The following is a 26,822-nucleotide window of genomic DNA, read 5'->3' on the forward strand; positions in this document are numbered from 1 at the left end:
TACACAGAAATTCCACAGTCGCTTTAAACTTAACAACCTTTATAACACACGCTATAAATCGCAGTGATTCACACACTTTACATACAGTGCCTTCTGTTCGCTTGACTGAATTATTATTTATTTCTCTTCAATCTATCTCCAGTTTATATACTAAAAAGAGGGCGTCTAACAAACGCTGGGACATTCGTGAGGTTCCCCGATCCTTCTAGAAACTCCAGAGCGCATGCTCCCAACGTCGCGTGACTTCCGCTGTCGTAACATAAGGAATAAAATTTGTTTGCGTTTCTTGAATTTTTTTAACTCTAGTCAGCTCAATGACTGGATTATTTTTATTAAGTATTGACATTTTTATGGTAGCTTCAAATTCTTTGCTACATTTTAGTTTTATTATCTCGTACAAAGAATAAGGAGCTTACAATCTGCAAGTGCTGTAGATATTACTTCATCTTGTACAGAATCCAGTAAACTAACAGACGTCAGAAAATAATCTGTGGAATCCATAAGTTTTGTACACAGAATGATACCTTCTAGAATCCTTATGACCTACAAAAAGTATGAAACATTTAGAATCTACAAGACGTGCAAGAAGTGTGAGACCTTTTATTATCCACAAGACCTGCAACCTATACTGGACATTTTAGAATATTCAATTCCTGCAGGTAGGGTAACGCTTGATAAAATCCATTAAACCTATAAGCAGAATCAAATTAGGTAGCATTCAAATGATCTGTAAGCAGTACAAGACCACAAAACACGTAATTATAAATCCAACACTAAGAAGCAGCATATCATATCGTAGCATAAAACAACTAAAAAGCAGATTTTGTTATTCATATGATTCGCAGGAAATATAACATCTTACAATTATCAAAGGGCTTTAGAAAGTATAAAGCCTAAAGAATCCACAAGATAATTTAACAACGAAACTATCAAACATTTACTAGACTGATAGTATATCATTGAATCCACAAGACAATTTAACAACGAAACTATCAAACATTTACTAGACTGATAGTATATTCTTGAATCCACAAGACAATTTAACAATGAAACTATCAAACATTTACAAGACTGATAGTGTATTCTTAAATCCACAAGACAATTTAACAACGAAACTATCAAACATTTACAAGACTGATAGTATATTCTTGAATCCACAGAACAATTTAACAACGAAACTATCAAACACTTACAAGACTGATAGTGTATTCTTAAATCCACAAGTCAATTTAACAACGAAACGATCAAACATTTACAAGACTGATAGTATATTCTTGAATCTACAAGCTTCTAGTTCCCAAGATCTTCAAAGAACTGAAAATGTTTTAGCATACACTAGCCCTGCATGCATGTAACGTAATACCTAATGAAACTGACAAGGCAATATGTTAACTGGTAAAATTCAAGCATGTATTGGCCAGTTTCGGTAATTGATTTTTAATGTTTTGCAGACTATTTAGAAGTAATTGTGATATTTAAGCAAGGTCGTACTGTTTTGTAACTGCAAAAGAAAACAAACATTTACTACGTTTACTGTATTTATTTATCAATACAGATGATTAGAATGTGAATTTAATTTTAGCATGAGTTTGAGTACTATTCTATTGACACTATTATCATACGTGTCAGTTTCTAAGAGGTTTCGTACTTCTAAGTAGATTCGATAGTTACATCAGTCACTGATTGAATGTTGCGTAATTTAAATAGGTCTTTCAGTCAAGTAGACTCGTAAATATGGCAGAGAACAAAGACTAAAGTCATAGTTGTTTAATCCGACATGGAAAAGCAAGTCATCTTGGAAACATTTTACAGCAAACATGGAATACTGATACCACTTCCTCTTTGTACTGTTATTAAACAGGGACAAGGAGATAAGGTAGATAAAACTCTGACTTATGGTCAATAATGACCGCAGGGAAACTTGAATATGGCCTTAAGGTACTGGCATAGCTCCAGAGGATAAGAGCATAGTGCAGCAGAAGTTTTGTAATAAAACAGCCTCAGCCAGCTGTATTACAGTACATTACGTCCACTTGGATTACGCTAACATCAGATACGCGTGCTTGCCGTCAGCGACTGTAGTTTCAAAGGTCTTTTCTCATGAATTTTATATGCAAATTGCTCTATTTATCACATATGCAGACTAAATGAATGTTGAAATGGGTGCCTATCTCTACTTCTGGCAAATCCTGACGTATTCGAAAACTCCCAAATTATGATTTTTTTTTCTTTGGAAGCAGATGTGAAATGATCAGTAAGTGTAAATGAAATACTCTATACAATATATATGATCGGATGTACGTAGCACACAAGTAATAATAATGTATAATAAACTCAACAAACAAAGAGTAAGTTTAAAAGCCCATATGTGTTAAGCACTTTGTTCGGAAATCCCGAACGATCACTCACGGTACAGATCTTCATAATACGTGGACGATTACTGTCAGGTTTGTTTGTTTTTTGATTTTCACGAAAAGCTACACGAGGGCTATCTGCGCTAGCCATCCCTAATTTAGCAGTGTAAGACTAGAGGGAGGGCAGCTAGTAATCACCATCCACCGCCAACTTTTGGGCTACTCTTTTACCAACGAACAGTGGGATTGACCGCCACATTATAACGCCCCCACGACTGAAATGGCGAGCATGTTTGGTGAGACTGGGATTCGAACCCTCAGATTGCGAGTCGAGCGCCCTAACCACTTGGCCATGCGGGGCCATTTACTGTCAGAGTCAATTCCAAATTTCGTCAGCGCCAAAGGCATTACATATTTAAACAGTGAACTAGTAAAACTACGTTATGGAGATTGATTCTCTCGCTAGGTCACAGTAACCTTTGTAAAAACACCTATAATGTTCAATGGATAAAAATGAGTCAAATGTAGTGGTGTAATATTATTTCATACCGTACGTGTAATTTGTGGAATAATAAACGTGAACGTAATCTTGGTAGTATTTATTAGGAAAAATATACTTACGATTAGAAACTCATATATCATTACATGACTTTTTACTTTGGTTGGAAGGAACTGCTGGCGCTTCGTGTGTCTAAATTCTGCAGTTCTTTTGCCAGAGAAAAACATCTTAATGCTATTTTTAAAATCCTGAATACTGGTAAGTAATACTGCTTATCGCTTATGTGAGCTTTTAAAACTAATGTTGCAATGGTTTCAATCGTCGGGCTGGTTGTGTTTGGATAATTCGGTAAAAAAAAGAAGAAGAAGAAGGCAACATCTGGTCCATTTAATTATAACGAAAGTGTTTCATTTCTCCGACTTAAAACACTACAACTTTACAAGTACAGTTTGTACGAGTTCCACGTCTAACACAAATAAATAATGCCTAAAAAGAGATTCCATTAACTTGATGAATTTCTCTGAAGTGGAGACCTGGCATGGCCTGATGGTTACAGAGCTCGACCCATACACTGCGGGTCGCGGGTTCGAATCCTCGTTACGGAATATGCTCGCCCTTTCAGTGGTGGAGGCGTTATAATGGTTGGGTCAATCCCACTATTCGTTAAGAGTATCCCAAAAGTTGATGGTGTTGACTATCTGCTTTCCCTCTAAATTAGGGACCTTAGAACATATTCTCCTCAAGTAGCTTTGAGCGAAATTCAAAACAAATAAAACCAAATTCTCTTAAGTAAGACAGATACTTCTCGTATTCTTGAAAAACACAAGCTCAAAATTTCTCACGCCGAGCTAACTGGCTAGTTGAATAAATAATCAGTTCTCCCCCCGGTGGGACAGCGATAAGTTTACAGACTTACAACGATAAAATCCGGAGTTTGATTCCCTGCGGGGAACACAACACATAGCCCAATGTGGATTTTTCTAAAACAACCAACCAATCAAAAATAATCAGTTAACAATCTCAACAACCTGTTCGCAGCTAACTCGTATTTCTACACGTACAAATCATATCCTAAATTTTAAATAAAATGCCAGACATTAATCACGCACACATCAAATGACATCAACATTCCTTTAGTGTAACAACAATATAAAAAGAAATAAACATTACTGGGTGTCAGCATATAAGATATTAAACTTCTTCGATTATGAGATAAACAATCCTATTCACAAAGAAAATGATGGTACGTTAAACTCAAACTCCTCTAATGAATAATAAAGTATTTTTTTACAATGGACAAAATGTATACAGATATTACACTAACTAATTCACGAATTGTGTGAAACAAAGTACCGTCAAAATTTTGATTAACACACGAAATGTTCTTAATTACTCATTTACTACTCCTGAAGTGAACAGTCACCAAATTTTTTGGTTATTTATTTCTGCAACTTAAAGGCCATGGAAGATATGCCCTTTTGCCCTTTGTCAACACTTTGTACTTTGTTACCAGGAGGATTACTCTTTAGGTAGGTGATTGAAGGAACCCATTAACTGTGATACTCTAGAAATTGTCTCGACAGTAAACCTTGATCTCTTCAGTAGTTACATTTACCAATGTCGAAGCATTCTTTGAATCTAATAATTTCGTTATTTTCCCGCCAACATTCTTCTAAAAAGGATCACGAGAGATGCATTATTCCTTTATGTCAATTACCAAAACAACGTGTTGTGCAGAGAAGTTTTCCACTCTGAACATTAATTCCACCTTTCCTTTTGCTGAAACGTTATATCCACTTGCTTTTCTCACCAATTGGTCCTCCAGTTTTATCTTCGGAGGTGATTTCCCATTGGGTTGAGGAACAGTGGTTGTAAACCAGTAATAATCAACATATTTCAAGGCTTTCAATCAACGATCTCAATGAATCAATGGACTAGTTTGTTTTTTTTTAAACGAGATTATTCTTTCAGTTGTGACATATGGGGTATTATCATATGTTTTTTGCTTTGTAAGTCCAATTATTTCCTGTATTTCAGTGTCTGGTTAGCAACTTATATTTATTGGATCCTTCAGAGTCTGGAACTCACCTTCGGGTGATCATCTACTTGAATTATTATTATTTGTCGATTGTTTTCAATCTGGGCTATGATGTCCTTATCTTCTAAACTTATAGAAGTTCCCATTTACTTTGAGCAATTTTAATCTGCAGTTTCTAGCAATACGACATTTCATGTTATGGTTGAACCTCATATTTCCCCCTTGTTTTCTTCTTCCATTCTGAGTAAGTAGTTGTCTAATTAATCATTGAATTCTTCTAAACTTCCACCAGAGAGAGTTGGTGTTTTCACATCATTTGATCCTACGACTCCATAATTTTTGGATGATGCTTTAAGTTGTTTATCTGCAATTTTAATGGATTCAAGTTTCGTTACCAACTGAAAATCTTCCTTTAAAGACTTTAGCCTAATTTGGATATTCTCATCCACTACGGCATCTATGAATCGTTCATGGCAAATGAATCAATCATTTCACGTGAATCATCTAAGATGCGATAACTGGACAAATATTTCCACATCTTCAGCAAATTAGGCTAAATCTTCGTCCTTTCTCTTAACTCTACTCCTAGACATTGCTTTGAAAACTTCATTTTGGTAAGGCTGCCATTAATGTTTTGCAGTTGTTACGACTTTCTGTAGGAAGGTTTCTTAATGTTTTTAAAGCTGTGCCTTTGAAGTGTGCAGTAAGAAAAATAGCTTGTTATTACTACTTCATCCCTTCATCTAGAAAATTATTTCTACCAGTACCTAATATGTCTCCATGATACCTATCCATCATAATCTGCTGACTTCTAGATTGATCGATGTTGTTGTCCTGGCCTGCTAAATTCCATAACTTTATAAAGTGCTGAGATAGCATAAAAGGTAATTGCAATCATAAGTGGCAAAACAGCAATGGTAGCAAATACTTCATAAGAAAAAACTTGTCAAACTATATCATCTTTTTGTTTGTGGATAGATAAGTAAGTATGTTTCAAACCCTCTTTTGTAAACATACTTGTTTATTCGTATGCAAACTGGATAGGTTATCCTATTCCAAATTGCACAACCAATGGTGTTTTAGGTTTGAACTCTTAACTGGATGCATAGAGAGGTGTGGCTAGTTTGATTCTCAAATTTGACAGTTCAATTTCTTTTTTTTTAGCCTGGCATTGATGTCCTTGTCTACGTCGATGATGTCCTTATGCGCATTTCCTACAACTCCTTCAATCATGTTATCTTTCTGTACTCCTTCGGTTTTGTTGGTACAATCCTTCTAAACTTTTTAACTATAGTGTTATAATTATTCTGCACAATTCCCACGGCTTTCAATCCCCTATACTGTTCATGGCTTTTACAGTTTCACTGTGCTATGTATATGTTATTTCTTGTGTTCCTTCAAACTGAGTTAGATTCACAAGTCTTCTGTAAATATAATATTTGTAACTCCTCTTAGAAATTTCTATTTGTTTCTTTTTGATCTAATTTTAATTATATTTAATTTTTTTCCCGATCTAATTTTAAGTATCTGTAATTTTTTCCTGATCTTTTAATTTTCAGTAGGTTTCTTCTTAGTCTTCTATCAATATTATTCTTCTCCCTTCGTGTTCTTTTTCCATTATGTCCTCACTTCCAGCTAAATTTCGCTCAATCTCACTTGAAATTGAGTTTAATTTTACTTTAGTTTTACCAAAAACACCCTAGGAAAACATAACACCAGTGTTGTAAAAGTTTATTTAGTTGGACATGCTCTTTTTGGAATTATTTGGTAAAAGAAATAGTGCAAAGTCTAGTCCGCTTAATGATAACGATAGCATTTTAATTTTCTGATTACAATGTCTACAACTTCACAAGTACAAGTTGTTCAAGTTCTTCACAGCTAATGATAAGTCTAACTTCACAGATAAATAACGTCCGATTAGAGATGCCATTTCTAATTTTCTCATACGTACTTCTCCTATCTTTAATACATCATTGAATACACAAACTCAGAATTTACAATACTGGATTAACTACGTGGTTAACTCAATAATCAATCAACAATTTTAACAACCTATCCTTGTCTAACTCGCGTTTTTATACTTTAAAATCATTTTCTAAATTCTCAAGAAACATCCAAACAATAAGCCACATGGTCATCACGTGATTAACAATACTCCTTCTGGCCAAACAGAAAATAATAAAACCTACACTAAAACACCTAGCCTTCACAACATTTTCCTTTAGACAAACATTGTTTAATTCACAGAAACTCTAAATGTTCCGAAAATAAATAAGGTAACAAGTTTTCTAACCAAAGTTTTTTACCAGTCTAAAGAAATTAATTAATTAAATTTTACATTAAAAATCTTAAAGAAATTTACAATTATGAACTATTTCGTATGTTCAAACTGCTTACCATAAAATTCACGCATATCCATTGCGTTTACAGAAACCATCTGGTTACACTTGCGAAGTTCCCGCAGCAAAAGTTGTGTACAACAGACTAGGTTTACCAGGTGCTGGCTATCCACTGGTATTCCTTCTGCTACATCACTGAATATAAAAATAGGAGATAGAATGTTAATAATAAATAAAAGTAATTATATTTATACTTATACACCTACTTTCTTCTTAACTTTTTTAATGCTTACGTTTTTATACTTATACACCTACTTTCTTCTTAACTTTTTTAATGCTTACGTTTTTATACTTATACACCTACTTTCTTCTTAACTTTTTTAATGCTTACGTTTTTATACTTATACACCTACTTTCTTCTTAACTTTTTTAATGCTTACGTTTTTATACTTATACACCTACTTTCTTCTTAACTTTTTTAATGCTTACGTTTTTATACTTATACACCTACTTTCTTCTTAACTTTTTTAATGCTTACGTTTTTATACTTATACTCTATTTGTCTCTGTTCTTGCAAACTTTCTTGTTAGCTACTTCATTTTAACTACGACCTAACTTCACGGGTAAAATAATATTATACGTATACATTTAGCATCACTTTTCTCAAACACAATTTTTCTTGCTTTGTGCCGAATCAATAATTTTAAAAGATTACACAAAACAAAACGATGAACAAATATTACAGATGGTAATTTATAGATTACGGAAATGAATGTAAATTAGAAACCATTTTCCTATGAATGTCAAGATAGATCTAGGGCCACAGTCGCGTGGTAGACAGACATCAGATATAAAAGCAAACATGCTGAATGACTCGTAAAACATCTTTCAAAACGATTATTTACTGAAGAGAAATATTCATACATCGAAAAAGAAGGTTTCATTGTTCTCAATGTAAGAGGAACAATTCACATTACACAGAGTTTAGGACAACAACGGTCTCCAAAACCATATTTTTATCCTACCAGGAGCAATATCGTTAAGCAAAAGGTGTATACTATTGTTACCAAAGAGAACATTTTCAACCAAAATACTGGGGATCTCTTGATATGGCTAACAAGATTAAAAACAAAACGACAAGAAGAAGGATTTGAAGATGATCAAAGTCAAAAGCCAAATATTCACTGTCTTCTATCTAACACTTCCAAATTAAAGATTGTTTTCATAAGAAAGATGGCTGATGTAACAGGTATTGCAGTAATCCAGTTAGATTACTTGCTAAGTGTGCTGGTGCAGTTTCAAGACGGACATTTGTGTCTGTGGTATGCTAAAACATTCACTTGGAAGTCGTAGACCTAAGATTTAGCAGATCAATGAAAAGCTACACAGTTGAAAGGTATTCTCATGGAAACATCGCTGCAGAGTCATTGTTTAGACGAAAGAGAAGCAGATAGAGCAAAACGTGCTGGGAACATTGAATCTTTGGTACTATTACGTTAGACTTAATCATCGTTTCCAAAAGTTTATAATGATCTTTTGTTCACATTGTTGTAACTTGTAATCTCGAAAAATATACATCATTGAATATCAAAGATTCGTTTCACGTAACATAAAACTGCATAAGTTTGAGGATTTTAATTTGTGAAGCATTTAGACATTTTACTAGGACAGCTAAACCAGAGTAACACCTCATTTTATATGTTTATTCCCAAAATTGAAGTACGTTCTGAAAATACTTGATTTACAAGATTCAGATGAAACAAGAAATTTGAAGTTAAATCTCTTACCTTTTCATAAAGTTACAAATCTAAAACATATGACTTAATGACATTGCGTCGTTAACAAGAAGATTTCTGGGGAATTCGTACGGAGATAAGATGGATCAAAAGAGCTGAGAAATGAATACGGAGAGAAAATGGATCAAAATAACTGAGAAATGAATACGGAAATAAGATGGATCAAAGGAACTGAGAAATGAATACGGAGAAAAGACGGATCAAAGGAACTGAGAAATTAATACGGAGATAAGATGGATTATGGGTACTGAGGAATGAATACGCAGAATAATAATCTGAAAACAATTACCCCCCCCCCCAACGATATCCAAAAAAAAAAAAACGAATCTCGCCCAACAAGCTCATAAAAAGTAACCATTCTATCATTTACTGAACAAATGGTTTTGTCAAGGAAATACGTTTGGAAACTGCCGGATCAATGAATCGTTCGATAACTGAGTAATATTCATCATGTATAAGTGTTCCTGAAGTTTTCTATCGCACTTCCGTGAATAATTAAAACCTGAAGTTAAGAGAATTGCATTAAATGTTCGTTTTTAATTATTATATTAGATTTTATATGAATAATTTATGATAGCCATTTAATGTTAATATTTTCATATCACTGCTGAGAATATAATATGTTTTGACAATATATGGAATATTTATTTTAGTGTTCATACACGAGGCTCAGCCACTTCGCTATGGTGTTTTATTTATTTTACTGATTCTGACGAGTGATAAAATGGTTTGACATTTCTATATATTTCACCTTTTTGAATTAAAAAAAACGCATTTTCATGGTATTTAAGCTATAAAATGATACGTTCATACACCAGAAAATTTTCCTAAAATGGTCAGAAAACTTAATTAAGAGCTGCAGCTTTAAGATGTTGGTCTGATGCCAAATGCACTAGAAGCGTGACCCCTTAAAGCGAATCTGGCTTAGCAATAAATTAAGATATTGATTGCTACATTTGACTCAGATAGCCAATGTTGCTTGGAATAATGACAACAACAAAACCGCTGTGACTAATTGAATTGCTGGAAAATATTCTTGTAACTTAGATTGTTTGAGTATGGGATAATCTGTCCATAAACTATACTTGTGTATACTATTCATAAAACAAAAATCTGTTGTTTCAACCCTCGTTCATATTCAGTATTATACAATTAGAACGAGGTGCGAGATTATTTTGACGTTTGTTTCATTCATTTAATTATTGTTTACAAAGCTGGCTCATGTTTTGATGACGTGTATGTTTTAGAAGTTTAAAATAACTGTCCACAACTTTATGTTAATAATTTTTCAGTACCCTGCATTTTCACAAATGAAATGAGAATTCGCTGTTTCTTAGAAATCTTTCATTGCCGTTTTCCAAGTTGAAAGGAACCGGTATGATTGATGTAAGTTATTCCAACTTAATTATTATACTTTATTTCAAATAACACGTGACAAGGGAATAAAAAGTGTTTTGCAACAGAGACCTGTGTGGCTTGTATGAATCGCAAGTGATTTTAATAAAGATAACTGCGTTTTGTGTTACAGAAGTTCGCTCTCTCGTGTTCCTGTTAGAATGTAAAGCACAGATAAACACGTGTAGCTGCCTCGAAGTCTTGAATAAATGAGTTTGTTCTTTTTTACATATGTCTAGCCTATCGATTTGCTTTATACTGTGACTATACACCATTTACATGACATGTATTCTAAGATATAGCTAAACAGGCCGATAGAGTGACATAAAGTTAATGAAATAAATACAGAAAAATGTATTATTCACATAAAAGGTTCACATCGAATAACTTAAAAATACGTTAATTTTATGTGGTATGAAATTTCTACTGTGCTGAATAAAATATTAAGTGGCAGTATCTTAATTTCATGTTGAACAGTTTCATGGCAATATGTTAATTTCATGTTAGACATGTATGAAAAACAAAGCTCTAACACAATATTTTACTATTTGTTATGAGAATTTCAGAAATATTTTTCACCTTCTCCGATACATTTTACTATAATATGACCTTTTGATTTTTTCTAGGGACTATATACATATTTTAAAATGTAACAAAATATTATTGAATGACATGAGACCGAGTTCAAGTAACAGAAAAATGAAACAAGACATGGTATTGAAATTATAAGTGAATATCATGACAGAACACATAAATATCGTGAAGATAGGTTGCAATGTTTAAATAAGATCCATAACACACTCTTTTCTTTCACACTATAATTGATGACATTTATCAATGTTCGAACCTGTAACTAATTTTTTTCTAATTTGTCGGTGCGTAGCTAAACAGAAAACAGCGTACGATTTCTTGTATTAGATAAAAATACTCTACAAATTTTGTAAAATTTTGAGTGATTTAGTCGTAGTTTTCTCATTTTGGTTGCAAAATTTGATTTCACATCTTTCAGTCACAATTCTTTTTTTTTTTGCCATACCTTTTTATACAGCTATGCTGTTTATGTTTATTTGTAATTAAGCACAAAGCTACAAAATGGGCTATCTGTAATCTGCCAACCACGGGTATCGAAACCCGGATTCTAGCGTTATAAGTCCGTAGACATACCGCTGTGCCACTTGGAGCTGCTGTTTATGATTAAATAAGCATTAAGCCTAAATTTGTCCGGTAATATCTCATGTTCTCAACCTAGTTGCATTTGATAAGAACTATGATAAAACTGCAACATATCATCAGCCTTAGATTAAACAAGTTAGATCATGTTCCAAAACATATCTTTTTTGCCTACGTATTTAGTTCTCTTAAGATATAATTTTGTACACCAACAAATTAGATTAGGAAAAGTAAACTTATCAGCCCTACCTTCGTATTTGAGGCATTAGCAAATGACTAACTGAGGAACAAGAGTCTACACACTTTCGGCGCACTTGTTTGATCCTATCCCTTATTTCTGGACTGTCATTTGGCTTCCCTACCGAAATGAGAAAGTCACGAAATAGTGCCGTCTGGTAGTTCAACTCTTCTATAAGCTGTCATGAAAAATTAATCACTACAATGTAATCGTACATTTTATTACACGTAGAATGAAAATAGATCACTACACAGATGAACTATTAAAGAGATAAATTAGTGTTTTTAGAAAACTATTTACATATCTTCTAAAGAAAGTGATAATCTCAAACGCTTAGTGATATTTATTTAATTAAATAACCTTACTGGTTGATCGAAACGTTTCTTTTTCGATGAAGGATTTTTTTTATATGTACTGTTGTTTTCTTGGTGCAAAGCTAACAATAGATTATCTGTATTCTGTCCATGGCGTGGACAGGAACCCCGGATTTTAGTGTTGTAAGTCAGTACATTTACTGTTGACCCACTGGGAGATATTTGCAATGTATAGGTGTAAATTTATGTAGTTACGACGATATAATAGACATAATATCCTAATCATTGTCTTTCTCATAATACAGTAATAGAAACAATTATAAAAACAGTAAATAAAATGGGTTTAAAATGCAAATATTATGGTGGTTGAGGTAGAAAGTTAAAACTATTCAACATCTATGTAAGTGAGGATATGATATTTACGTGATAAACTCAATCTAGTGGAAAGAGTAATTGAGGAGATGCTAAATCTAGTGGAGATCTTGAAAAGGATCTATCAGGTGAGGATGTTACCCCCAGTAACTCATTAGCACTATGCTTTCTTAATAGATGTGTAGCTTCTAATACATATTACTTATGAGAGATAATCAAACCAAAAGGATGAAATGAACAACAGACTTCAAACAATAGCTAAATGAGGGTAGTGTTTAAAGATGAATTAAAATTGAAATTGTTTCGCAAAAATCAACGGCAGTTTTTTTTGTTTCTGTTTTTCTATGGCAAAGAAGAAACATTATAAGAGTCAACATATAGCATCTGTCGTAAAGAGGCCCGCATGGCCAGATGGCTAGGGCACTCGACTCGCAATCTGCGGGTTACGGGTTCGAATCCCCGTTTCTCCAAACATGCTCGCCCCTTTCAGCCGTGGGGACGTTATAATGGGACGGTTAATCCAACTATTCGTTGGTAAAAGAGTAGCCCAAGAGTTGGCGGTGGGTGGTGATGACTAGCTGTCTTCCCTCTAGTCTTTCACTGCTAAATTTCACAGTCAGCTCTCGTGTAGTTTGCGCAAACAAACACACAAACAAACAAACTGTCGTAAAGTACGCCATAGGCCTAATATAAGTGTGGGCTGCATCTAAGCCAAAGGTGTTAAACATCTCGATAAAGGTCTATATAAAACAGTGGTACCCCGAATTCTTGCAGATACAGTTAGTATCTTATCCATTATTCCATTCCTTTACTAACAATATCTGTTAGGCAGAAATTCATTTTCCAGCAATACATTGACCCCAAGCATGCAGCAAATATGGTGAAACGATACCAGGATGTATGTTGTATAAAAACTTGAAAAGTCAATCGCCAACCGAATAACTTGACAGAATTGTGAAGAGTAATTTGAGCAATATTTCAGAATCGCATATCGATCAATTTAAATTAGCACAAAAGCAAGATCTACCGCTTTGTATTAAAATAAATGCCAAATACTATTTCACTGTATAACCTGCATTTTCTGTAATAATGTATCACATTAATGATAAATTGACCATTTATTCATTATTTGTGATTTACGCATGTTTCATCGTTATTTCCTTTACTGTGTATTTTCTAGAGGTCAGTGGTGTACAAATGATTTATTTTTTCTATGTTTTAGTAATACTGTAATGCATCGTGTAACATCGAGTGGCTTGATTGTTACTAAGCGCTATATACACAAAGGGTTATCTGTACTACGCCCACCATAGGCATCAAAACCCGATGTTTAGCTATTGAGTCACCGGGGGGAGATATTTGCGTTTGTTTATCGAAGGCAATCGAACCCCGAACTTTAGTGTTCGCAAACTTCCCATTGACCCATCGGGAGGCGACGATGAGTTGTTGGACCGGTCCTGTATTATAGTACGTTGAGTAGATAGTCTTGGTCTATCTTTTACTTGATATTCTAATTCATTTTATGATGTATCTGTCTAATGATAATTTAATGGCTTTGTTCCATCTTTCTTATGATAACTACGCAACAGATGTTTCTATATTAACATAAGGGTGCATAATTTCGGTTCAATAAACAATTGTGTACAACAAATAAACTCACGCAGGGTTCAAGGTTTTCAAACTGATTCTTAACTTTTCTCCACTGGGCTGTCATATCAACAATTCAGTAACATACACATTATCCAACTATGAGCAGTAAATGTTATTACCTCGTTCTTTTGTTTAACGTGAACGTTCATTTTTTTTTTCTTGTGTGACTTTTTTTTTATTTTACTTTACGTAACACTGCTGTTTAGCTAAATAAAGAATATATTAATAAAGAATATTCTCTAAATAATATTTATAGATTCACTCCATTTTTACTCCGAGGTTTATTTGGTGGCAGTGTTTTGTAAGTACTAACTGCTTCAAGATACAAATACCATGGTTGTACTATCGTTATCGTGGCTTTACATTGACAGTACTAGATGAAATAATTATTAATTCAACTTTTTCTTCCCCTTTTTGTTTTACTCTTTTTCATTTGCCAATGAAGAAAGCGCGTCAGCTCGTACTGATTGGCTGCACAACACACGTCATGTCACTATGCCAACCAAACCAAGGCTTGTTTATTTACGATACAAAATTTTAAGGAAGTGCATAGTTAATAATGGAGTGTTAGTTTCTTGTTGTTTAACCAGTTAGCAACAAAATTATTAACTTAATAAGTTATCTAAATTAATGAAAAATGAAAAAACTTTTAAGGAGTTATATATAAAGATGTTCGTTTCTCGTAGATTTAAGAATTTTGGAAGCAAAGGCAAAATTCATCATAGACCACAAACAATGTTATTAATCAAACCATTCTTATTCTTGAAAGTTCAAATAACACAGTTTCTACATAACATTTTAATATTACTATAAAGATAATCCATTAGGTGTAGGTAAGTGTGTGTGTGTCTGCACGTGAGTGTGTTTGTATCCATCACCCACAGTTGGCTGGCTCGATTATCGTAATTTTTTCTATGGTTACTAGAAACTATTTGTAGGTGTACAAAGCCTTTTTGTTTTAGGTTTTTTCCCCCAGAAATGGGTATAAAAAGCACCTAAAATAGGACACATTTCCACTTTTTATAGTTTTTAGACTTCCATCACCCACAGTTGGTGTGCTGGATCACCGTAGTGTTTGGTCTGGTAATTAGAAACTATCCAACAGTATGTATGTGATAGTTGTTTTAAGATTTTTGCCTGAAAAAGGGGCCTCGAAATAGAGCACGTTTCCTCTCTTTTATATAATTCTGACTTTGAACTTAAGAAAACAAGTAATTAATCACTTAAATGAATTAATTATTAGCTTCCACAACGCAAGATATGCAATTAGCATCTAATGAGGTCATTACGAATTTAATAACAAAATAAAGAAGAAAGGGGAACATTATCTAACATTGTCCTTTATACAGCTACTATATATAAAAGTGTATATTAGAAGTATATATTTTATCTGTTATCTAAAACGTTGTTGCGTGCTTTACGAAAACATACATACCAGTAGTCAGGATTCTACAATTCTATCAAAGCAGATAATTCCCTTCGTTTTTATAACTTACGAGACAATATTACGAATATGAAAACAAAATATCTAATGCATGATTATAGAAGACTGAGTCATACATGTTTTAAGTAAATTAAATCCTATGGTTTGTCTGAAGGCAATCGTTTTGTGTTTGATTCTTACGGACTATCTGCTTCAAAAATATCATTCATATGATATAAATATGTAAATATTCTGAAAAAATAAATCACAACGATAATATCATTGGCTAGCTTTCAGACATATCATTAGAAAGGTAGCGAACCTACTGTTATGAAAAATGAATATGAACCTTAATCTTTCATTCCATTCACCACTTGTCAGTGAGTTATACCAGTTTTGAGAACTTACCCTGCTTATCAGTGAACCTTACACCAAATATGATATACATTCAATCACTATAAGAAGCCCATATTTACTTGTAGTATTTTAAACAGGTTTGCAATAGTTTTAAACAGCTAATAGTACTAATTCCAAATATTATTTAAATATTAAATAAACATAGATTCGCTGTGGTCAGTAGAATATAGTTAAAACACAAAGAATAGAACGTGCAATTAACAAATTAACCAAGGATGGATAATTGCGAACCATACGACCCGTTTTGTTTAGTTTTTTAACACGTTAAAGACGTGGCTTCACTTATGAAAATAAGTGATTTGATATTAAGTCTAGATATTTCATGTTGTTTCAGCCTAGTTTGTGATTATACTGCTTCGTCAAAGTGTGGTGTGTTATATTGGCATTTGTGATCGCAAAGGGACTTTGTACGACATATTGGATAATAGCTAGGTAAAGACTTATACGACATATGGGATAACAGCTAGGTAATAACGTGTACGACATATGGGATAACAGCTAGGTAAATACTTCTATGACATATGGGATGACAGCTAGGTAGACTTATACGACATATGGGATAACAGCTAGGTAAAGACTTGTACGACATATTGGATACCAGCTACGTAATAACGTGTACGACTTATGGGACTACAGCTAGATAAGGACTTGTACGACATATATATGTCGTATAAGTCTACCTAGCTCTCATCCCATATGTCATAGAAGTATTTACCTAGCTATTATCCCATGAGTTGAACGTGTAAGTTGGCTTAGTAGACGTACCGTAAATAGAATGAGGGGGAAATGGTTTTGTGGGTATAAATGGTGATGTTAGATCGCGAGATTGCTAAGGGATGGTGACAAACTGACTAAATAAATGATCGTGTTAAAACTGCCTTCAAGTAATATTGTTATATTAACTTTTGTTTGAAAATTGAAGTTTTAATTATGACTAACAATTTATTTTTCAATTCATTTAAAAAAAGAGATGTAAATTAACTGAAATAAAAAGGAAGATTGCATTTTATATATTTTTAATAATTCGGTTCTTACTTCCTTGGCAGGCTGTACATTGAATTGTCTAATATCCGAAACGTGATATACAGTGAACACACTCCGCAGTGGGAATTTTATAACCATGAAAGTTAGTCTCACTATTCTGTTAAAAGTAGGCGGTGGGTACTGCTCACTGTCTACCTTCCCTCTCATCAGTTGTTCTAATGGGAATGGATGACTGTGTGTAATCTTAAAAGTCTTCTTACCTAGCTGTTATCCCATATGTCGTACACGTTATTACCTAGCTGTTATCCAATATGTCGTGCAAATCTTTAACTAGCTGTTATCCCATATGTCGTACAAGTCTTTACCTAGCTGTTATCCCATATGTCGTACACGTTATTACCTAGCTGTTATCCCATATGTCGTACAAGTCTTTACCTAGCTGTTATCCCATATGTCGTACACGTTATTACCTAGCTGTTATTCCAGTTGCACATTTTTAGTATTGGGAATACTCGTTACCAAACGTAAGATACCTATATTATTTTCGCCTAAGATATCAGTTAGTACTGGATTAGGTGGGCCTAAGATATCAGTTATTACTGGATTAGGTGGGCCTAAGATATCAGTTATTACTAGATTAGGTGGGCCTAAGATATCAGTTAGTATTGGATTAGGTGGGCCTAAGATATCAGTTAGTATTGGATTAGGTGGGCCTAAGATATCAGTTAGAACTAAATTAGGTGGGCCTAAGATATCAGTTAATAATGGATTAGGTGGGCCCTAAACTTAAGCTACATGTTTTGCTTCGCTTGTTAAATTACCTCAAAAAAAAACAATGTCTTGTAAATGTCTTGAAAAGCTTCTGAATATTTTCCGTAATGATATTATCATATTGTTCGAGACTGTACCTTTAACATTTTAATTTTGGAATTCAGCAGAGGGAGTTTTAACGTCACGTGAGGCGTCATAGCTTTGTGAATAGAATTTATTTGAAAGTGGGAGAAACGTTAGCTACACCATACTAGTAATAGTAAGTTGTTAAGTAATTATTGGGTTTATTTTAGTTAACGTTAGCTACACCATACTAGTAATTGTAAGTTGTTAATTGATTGTTGGGTTTATTTTAGTTAACGTTAGCTACACCATACTAGTAATTGTAAGTTGTTAATTGATTATTGGGTTAATTTTAGTTAACGTTAGCTACACAATACTAGTAATTGTAAGTTGTTAATTGATTATTGGGTTTATTTTAGTTAGTTAAGAGCAGTAGATTCTATGTTTCTGTTTCAATAAAGTACTAGAATTGAGGGTTTAATTCGCATGTAGGTGCCTAGTGTTATTTATTAGGGAACTTAGATCTATCATTTGGTCAAAGAACGTTAAATGTGCAGAAATTTCAATTAAAGAAATAAAAGGATTTCCTTTCATTCTTACTGAATGATCAAAAAAGAAACCATCCAATGATAGAAGCCATTAGAACATTATGATTGATGACAATTACAACAGTTGTATATGTGGTAACCAATCACCCAGTTCCATGTGTGGTATTAATAGCTTACGTTCGTTGACAAATCGTTCAATACACCAAATATTACGTTGATTTAAGGCTGTTTGTCAACCAGCTAATGTAACGAGATCCAGTTATCATTATAATATTTGAAGTTTGATGATTAAGTATTACGGCACTCCAAATGACTACGAGATAATGTTTTTGTTGGTTGTAAAACTTTCGCGCAAAGATACACATGGGCTTTCTATATACAGCTGTTCCTGATTATAATTATAACAAGTAATATAATATAATACAATATTACTACCTTATAATTAAATATATTTAGAGTCTGGCATGGCCTGATAGTTAGGGCAATGGACTTGCAACATGCAGGTAGTGGGATCGAAACCTTCGCCGAATACGATCGCCCTTTAAACCGTGTGGGCTTAATAATGTGACGATCAATTCCGCTATTCGTTCATAAATGAGTATCCCAGGAGTTGGCAGAAGGTGGTTTTGACTAGATTTCCATCTCTCTGGTCTATCACTTCAAAATTAGGGACGGCTAGATAGCCTTCGAGTAGCTTTAGGATAAAAGCGACAGAAACCTTAAATAACAAACACCCTTTTATGATATTAGTACATAAGCTCATTGTGGGGTTGTAGTTTTATCATGTTATACTTATACTTCAAGGTAAGCTTCTAGTGTTAAAGATTTTAGTGTTATATATGTATATCAAGTTTAGACGATCATGTGTAATTTAACGATTTTCAAGTTAGAATTCAACATGGAAATATCTGGATAGGAAAATCGAAACATGTCATCAAAAAAGGAATTGATTTTGTAATCACCGCTATACTATTATTAGATGCCATTAACATGTACGGGCTTTATCTATAACGTGTAAAGACGTTTTGTAACCTCAAACCGTGTTTCTTTTCGGTTTTTTTTTGACACGTAAAGCTCAGATATTTTTGTTTCTCTTTTCATGTAAGACAAAGCGAATAAACTAGAAAACCATATTTTCGATTACAAACAATAGGACCATAAACTATATATATATATATATATATATGTGTATGTATAAAAAGTGGAGTAAATATGAATATACAGTTTCACTGTTTAGATCATTGTTTAAATTCAAATTGTTACCAAACAATAATTTAGTTGAGTTCAATTTATTTGGTAATAATATGAAACATACCAACCGTATAGCTACTTCTAACCCACCCGTGTATGTATATATATATATATATAATGTATTTTGTTAAAGTTTCAAGGAGAGTCGTTTATCTCGATAAACAACTTATTTTGAATTGTTTATTTTAAATATTTTCATATTTTTTACCTACTTGGGCGTTTTTGATCGCTTGACAAGAATACATATTTAAGAAATATATAAAAGAAAACAATTACTAACCGCAGCGTGCTAACCAGACGGATTATCATAAGCCATTTTAAAAGTCAGTAATTAAACAGAACACATTTAAAACCTGAATATATATATATAAAATTAACACAATTCTCGGATAATCTTTATATGCATATACATGTCATTTTGTCTAAACTTCTGTTCAGCTAAATATATAAATTGTAACTCATGCTAATTGAAAGAAATTAACGTGTCTGAATAAAAATATGCATAAACATGTGTTTAGAAATAATTTCTTCTCTACAATTACGCATTATCGATAATTCCAATGGGGATTCTATTAATACTCCAACAAATGAGACGAATTCAAAATTTGAGTTTATAAAATTTATCAATTAAAATGTTTTAAAGAAGATATATTTTTGGAAACAAATGGATAAAATAAATACTGGTACTTACACTTCCATTAATATAGGTTTAAGTGTTTGTTATCTAACTGAACGTGTATCAAACATCTTTGTCTACGTCTTCGAATATGAAATATTTGTAATTCCAAATTGCATCAATGGTTGATCTTGTACGAAGTTAAAATAGCTAGCTCACAGATAATCAATATAAATGTCGACTATATAACTAAAGAAGAATCAATATATTTAAAAAATTTTCATTACAACCAGAATCTATTTAGCTTTAAGACTAGTTTCATAAAGCTGGTCGTGGTCGACAGAATAGCGTGTAGGTTTACGCATCAAAAGGTTTAAGGTTCGAGCCGCGATATGGTGCTAAATCCATTTCGAACATTCAGTTGTGGAGCGTTATAACTTCAATTGTCGTTCCCTCTATTCGGCTAAAAATGATCATGTTAGTGACAAACGAACAAACTGGATTTTATTTGTGTAATGTTTATGGAACGATATTTAGTGTTTTTCAATTTGCATGGTACCTCATGCAACACATGTTATAAAGATTGTGTTTTTCAATTTGCATGGTACCTCATGTAACACATTTTATAAAGATAGTGTTTTTCTTACATGAGGTACCATGCAAATTCACATGTTATAAAGATTGTGTTTTTCAATTTGCATGGTACCTCATGCAACACATGTTATAAAGATTGTGTTTTTCAATTTGCATGGTACCTCATGTAACATATGTTATAAAGAGCAAGGTTCACGTATTCTCAACCCTAACTTAGACTGCTGATCAAAGGAAGAGAAAATCGTCAGCCAACTGTCAAAAGTAAAAATAAACAGTAATGTTCAATTATTCAAAGTTTTATTCTTATCTACTGCCTGCTAATAACTTTGGTTTCCAGTTTCCAGGTTTCTCTCGCATTAGGTTCCAGCACGAGCACTTATCGAGTAGCTTTTTCGACACCCGACCAGTGAAAGATTTTCTTGAGGGTTCTCTCGTTCTTTCCCCCCCTCCCACACCCACCTCTTTGTTCTGTTTACCGATTGCCTTGTTTGGTTGTCGTAATTGACATTGGTATTGTGTGATTTTTAAATAATTTTTGTTTAGTAACGATTTTTGTGAGAATCTGACAAAATTAGCCATTAAACACAATATTCCTGTCAACGTCAAATTCTCAAAAAAAACCCGGCCCTAAATTAAAATCGTTACTAAATAAAAATTATTTAGAATCACACAATATCAACGTCATTTACATGAAATAACTGCCCAGAATTCTACATCGGAGAAACAGGAAGAAAATTGGAAACCAGATTGACAGATACAATAAAAAACCGTCCCATGTTTTTCACCATTGCAATTCAAAACAACCATAGTATATCTATTAAAAACACAACCATTTTAAACAAAGAACCCAACATAAACAAACGAAAAATCAAGGAATCCATCTTAATTGAACAAAACAACCCTACTCTAAACCAACACCCCGGGGTGTCTAGATACCTCTTCTAAGTTTTGCAACAGTTCCGGTCAGGTGACTTCTTTGTTCAATACTGTATATATATATTCGTGTCAGTGTAAATTACTTGTACCTGATGGTGACAAAACCTTGTCGAAACGTTGTACATTTGCTGTTATGTTAAACTTATATTAAAGTTGTTCTTCATTACCCATTCAAGCCGTCTCCAACCATTAGTAGACTTGATAATTAATTTTTCCTCTTCACTGTGCATACATACCTATACCATTATCACAAGGTGGCCCGTTACACGTGTTATTCAAGTGTAGGTAAGTACTGGAATGATTTCAGTCGTTCGGTTTGAGATGTTATTTGACTCAAACACCAGGTAGAGTGCAGTGGAACCAATATAAACATGTTTACCAGAGGTACATGTAAATTTCTAAGCAACATATGACCGCCGTAGTGTTGGAATTACCTTTTTCAGTTAAGAAAACAACAAATTTTGTTGCATAAATAAAGTTTAAAGATGACTTTCAGCAAAATTTGTGGATATTTATATTTTAAAACCTCAATTTACTTTGCGATAAAAACTTCTGCATTATCTTCTTAGCAAAGAACAAAAGATCACTGTGGATAAAAGAGGCTTTAGTAATTAGACATTTGGATACCTCTCTGTCTTTTCCAATGTGCTTAAAATGGTCAGTATTCTTTTAAGATATTGAATAACTTTCTGGCTTGAAAAACTTTTGTACAATCGTTCATGAAAAATATATATTATTGAGGAAAGGAATTATGATTGCTTGTGTTTGATAATGTTACACACCAAAATACTACAGTCCAATAGATAACACCCAAAATACCATAGTCCGTTACGTAACACCTAAAATACCCCAGTCCAATAGTTAACACCCAAAATACCACAGTCCAATAGTTATGATTGATTGTGTTTGATAATGTCTCACATCAATAGACTACAGTCCAATAGGTAACACCCAAAATACCACAGTCCAATAGGTAAAATCCAAATATTACAGTCCAATAGGTAAAACCCAAATATTACAGTCCAATAGATAGCACCCAAAATGCCACAATCCAATAGGTAACACCCAAAATACCACATTCCAATAGGTAACACCCAAAATACCCCAGTCCAATAGTTAACACCCAAAATAGCATCGTCCAATAGTTATGATTGTTTGTGTTTGATAATGTCACACACCAAAATACCACAGTCCAATAGTTAACACTCAAAATACCACAGTCCAATAGATAACACCCAAAATACCATTGTCCAATAGGTATCAACCAAAATACCACAGTCCAATAGTTAACACCCAATATACCAGAGTCAAATGGGTAACACCTAAAATACCACAAACATTTTGACCAAATAGGAGAAAATGCAACAATAGTCTTTCTATCATAAGCATTATGGTGCTGATTCTGAATTAAAATTTAGAAGCCAATGTAGTCAGAATATTAAGGATTTTGAAAACTAAAATAAATGGCCAAAAGTTCACAGTAAAAAATAAATTACGTTAATGTAAAACAGTTGACGTCTGCATAAACTGTCTGGAGTTTTGAATTAGGTACTTATTAATGGAATATTTGGCTCATAAGCTTTGAATATTTTTGCTTTAGTTTTATAATAGTCCACCTTTTCTAATTAAGCTAATTCACTTATTGCAGTTTCTTACTTTATTAAATTCCCTCAGTGGCTCAGTGGTAAGTCTGCAGGCTGACGACGTTGAGAAATCGGGTTTCGATATCGTGGTGAGAAGAGCACAGATAGCCCATTGTGTAGTTTTGTACTTAAGAACAACAACTACTACGTCGTTAAATACATTTTATTTGAAATACGACTTATACGATATATTACGTGTTACAATTTATTAATAAACTTGCAGGGAATCTCCCTTTAGATCAAAAAGTGCTACACTTTAACCACAGAGTTAACATTACTACTTTTGAATTAGATTCTTACAGGATGTGAGTGGTAGAGCTTTGCGTTAATTGAATTTAGGGAATACACATATTTCACACCTTAGTTTAAGTTTTTTGTAAAACACATAACAATATTATTTTGCTATTGAAAAATAAAGAAAAAAATTGTTGATAGGGGAAATAGCTAAGAGCGAATAAGCGACAGCTGTTCAAGAAGATTTCTCGATACTTGTGAGATAAAAAAAAATCTACTTTACAAAGTACTCTCAACGACACTACCGTATAAGCTGTACTTTGCGTGCGTAACAGACTAGAGCCTAGCCAGGGAAGTTTAAGATCGATTTTGTAACTGATAACAGTTAAACACCAACAAGTTTCTTCCATAGTGACGAGTAAGTAAAACGTTCACAAAGTGTGTCACAACAAGTGCCCAAGTGCCACAGAGATACTTAAAAACATCATGGATAGGATGTACAAAAATAATTTGTGATGCTAATGAAATTAAAAGTAAGTTGATACTGTAGACGGACTATTTTTATTTTTTTTCAGAGTTATACGTAATATTTGTGTATGAATTATGCTAGTTTGCATATTTTTCAATTTCGCGTAAACCTACTTGAGGACTATCTGCGCTAACCGTCCTTAATTTTGAAGTTGTAGACTGGAGAGATGAAAGCTAGTCAACAACACTCACCTCAAACCTTTGGGCTACTCTTTACCAACTAATAGTGGGATTGACCATCACATTATAATGCTCTTACGGCTAAAAGGACGAGCATGTTCGGTGATAGGTTTCGAACTAACGGGCCTCAGGTAGCGAGTCGAGTGTCTTAATCAACAAACCAACACACACGCTAATATATATATATATATGTCCAGTGTGGCCTATAATAATAACACACAGTTATATTATAATGCGTGGAGACGGCTTGAATGGGTAGTGAAGAAAAACTTTAAGATAAGTAAATGTAAAACGTTTCGACAAGGTTTTGCCATCATAATTTCGCACAGAGTTATATTTTTAGAAAACAACAACATTCCTATATATGTACTGATAACAATCAGTTCTCTAATACGATAGTACTCATTTGTAATTAGTAATAAATTGTAAGAGGCTTTTTTATGAATCAATTAGTTTGCATTGCATACGTTAGTAGAATGTAAACTACCTTAATTTGCATTGCATACGTTAGTAGAATGTAAACTACCTTAGTTTGCATTGCATACTTTAGTAGAATGTAAACTACCTTAGTTTACTTATATCTTAACTTACATATAATTATTAACCTAAATAAGAGTGTTACAATAAATGGTATTCTAATCAAAATTGTAAGATTATTGTGTCTTCTTGAAACGAGGGTTTACGAGACTTTCAGTACAACTCTCAACGAGTGTTAAGGTAATGAAGGTTTTCCGAAGGCTTTTCTAGCTTCTCATAAAAGTTCTTATAGCCTCACAACAAAAAGAAGTATTCTTAACATTTTGCATGTTTTTACTAATGAAACGACTGCTTGTTTACAATGATTAATAAAACGTACTCCTTTACAAAGGTTATTCAGGTCCATTACTTTGTCTGGTAGCGTATCGGCGTTTCAGACCCGAGTGTATCAAGATTATGTACACAAATAAGACCGCCGTTTGTAACCTTCTCAACAGTTCTAAACACAGGGCGCATAAGTTACCGTCATCTAATTAGCTAGCCTGTTTCACAAGGTTTTATCTCTCTCTAACCAAATATGCTTTTATGCCATCTATTAGTCAGACATTGCTGAGGGCGCTTCACGACTATAATAGATGGAGACATGCATTAAAACGTTTGACACATTAAAACTGATGATATTTGTTAGAGTTAATTACTATACTAGTAGTACAGGACAGCGCAAGGTTTCTTCCCTTAGACTACTGCACTAAACTCCAAACGCACCATGCTCTGTGGTATTCCAGAAATCACTGGAATAACCATCCGGCTGTTCGAAAATTATCTTTATAAAAAAGTATAATTACTTAACGACAATTTTAAGCTTCTTGGAATGAAACAATAGAAACAGGAGATTAGGGTGATCATCGTCAGCTTATTCTGATTCATTTATCACGACATTGCCTTTTGACATTTACGAACATGATCAAACTAATCTTAACATTTCTAATCCTATAACCTAATTCTAAATCTTGTTAATCCTTAAAATTAAATTTTAGAATTTAGGATGAGAAAGATGCACAATCGAAACTGAAAGCTTCGTCGTTATAACCATAATTTCATATAATAAAAAAGCAAAAACACTCTATGTTAGAAGACATAGCAGATTTCAAATGGGATTTAATAAGTAATAGGCATAGATGAAACTGTGCTTTCTTACGTTTGATATTTTGTGGGTTAACACAGCCTTGCAATAATACATCAAGTAGTGACTAAAGAAGTAATTTACTGCTGAGTAGTACCTTGTACACGCTACAGCTAAGACTATTTCCGTGAAGTTCCTGTTTCATAACGAACATGATAGCTAGGCTTTTCAGTCTGTCGTGTCTCCAGGGAAACAAGGGCTGCTGTGTGAGTTCGATACAACTCTCACGGTAAACAGGTTTGGGATATACATTAATGGCATGTGCTTCCCAAAGCAAGTGAAATAATAACACGGCAAAATAATCCATGATTTGTTTCGTTTAAGTGTGTGTGATCCTGAACATTGGCTTAGCGTTGCGTTTAATTTGTTGTATTTGTGATTAGTAAGACTAAAAATAAAGCATAGATTTGTAACATGTTCATTCGTGTTTCTTAACGTTTACTATCGGAAACAAATCATCATTAAACATATTCACGCACGAATCCAAAACACTGTTATATAAACAATTCATCCTGTTTCTTTGTGGCCGCTGTTAAAAAAGTACAATCCATGGACTAGACTTAGCGCAATAGATATTTTTTGATCCCAAAGTAATCATGAAAACATTGAGCTTCGTATAACAGTTTCATTAAGCTGATTCACGTGACCGAATGAAAGTAGCTTTTAATTATTTAGTTTCCTTCGTTCTGATTTTTGATTAATTACGTGTCTAAATTTCAAAGTCCTAAAAAATACTCCTCATAATTGTGTACTGTCTGATCATTATTTTTTATCTAAAAGCCACATATTATGCTGTAATCAGGAACGTC

The 26,822-nt window shown here is 33.3% G+C and overlaps 1 protein-coding gene across 2 annotated transcripts in view; it reads right to left on the reverse strand.

The window, feature by feature from the left end:
• Nucleotides 1-26,822, reverse strand: part of LOC106458715 — a 106,996-nt gene that overhangs the window by 32,151 nt on the left and 48,023 nt on the right. For both annotated transcript variants that reach the window (XM_022384989.1, XM_022384990.1), the window contains exons 3-4: nt 11,841-12,007; nt 7,289-7,425 (exon numbers count right to left, since the gene is read on the reverse strand). In XM_022384989.1, coding sequence (XP_022240697.1) covers nt 7,289-7,425; nt 11,841-12,007 — 304 coding nt within the window. The remainder of the gene's footprint in view (nt 1-7,288; nt 7,426-11,840; nt 12,008-26,822) is intronic.

Source organism: Limulus polyphemus, unplaced genomic scaffold, assembly GCF_000517525.1.
Source record: "Limulus polyphemus unplaced genomic scaffold, Limulus_polyphemus-2.1.2 Scaffold504, whole genome shotgun sequence".
NCBI classification, from domain to species: Eukaryota; Metazoa; Arthropoda; class Merostomata; order Xiphosura; family Limulidae; genus Limulus; species Limulus polyphemus.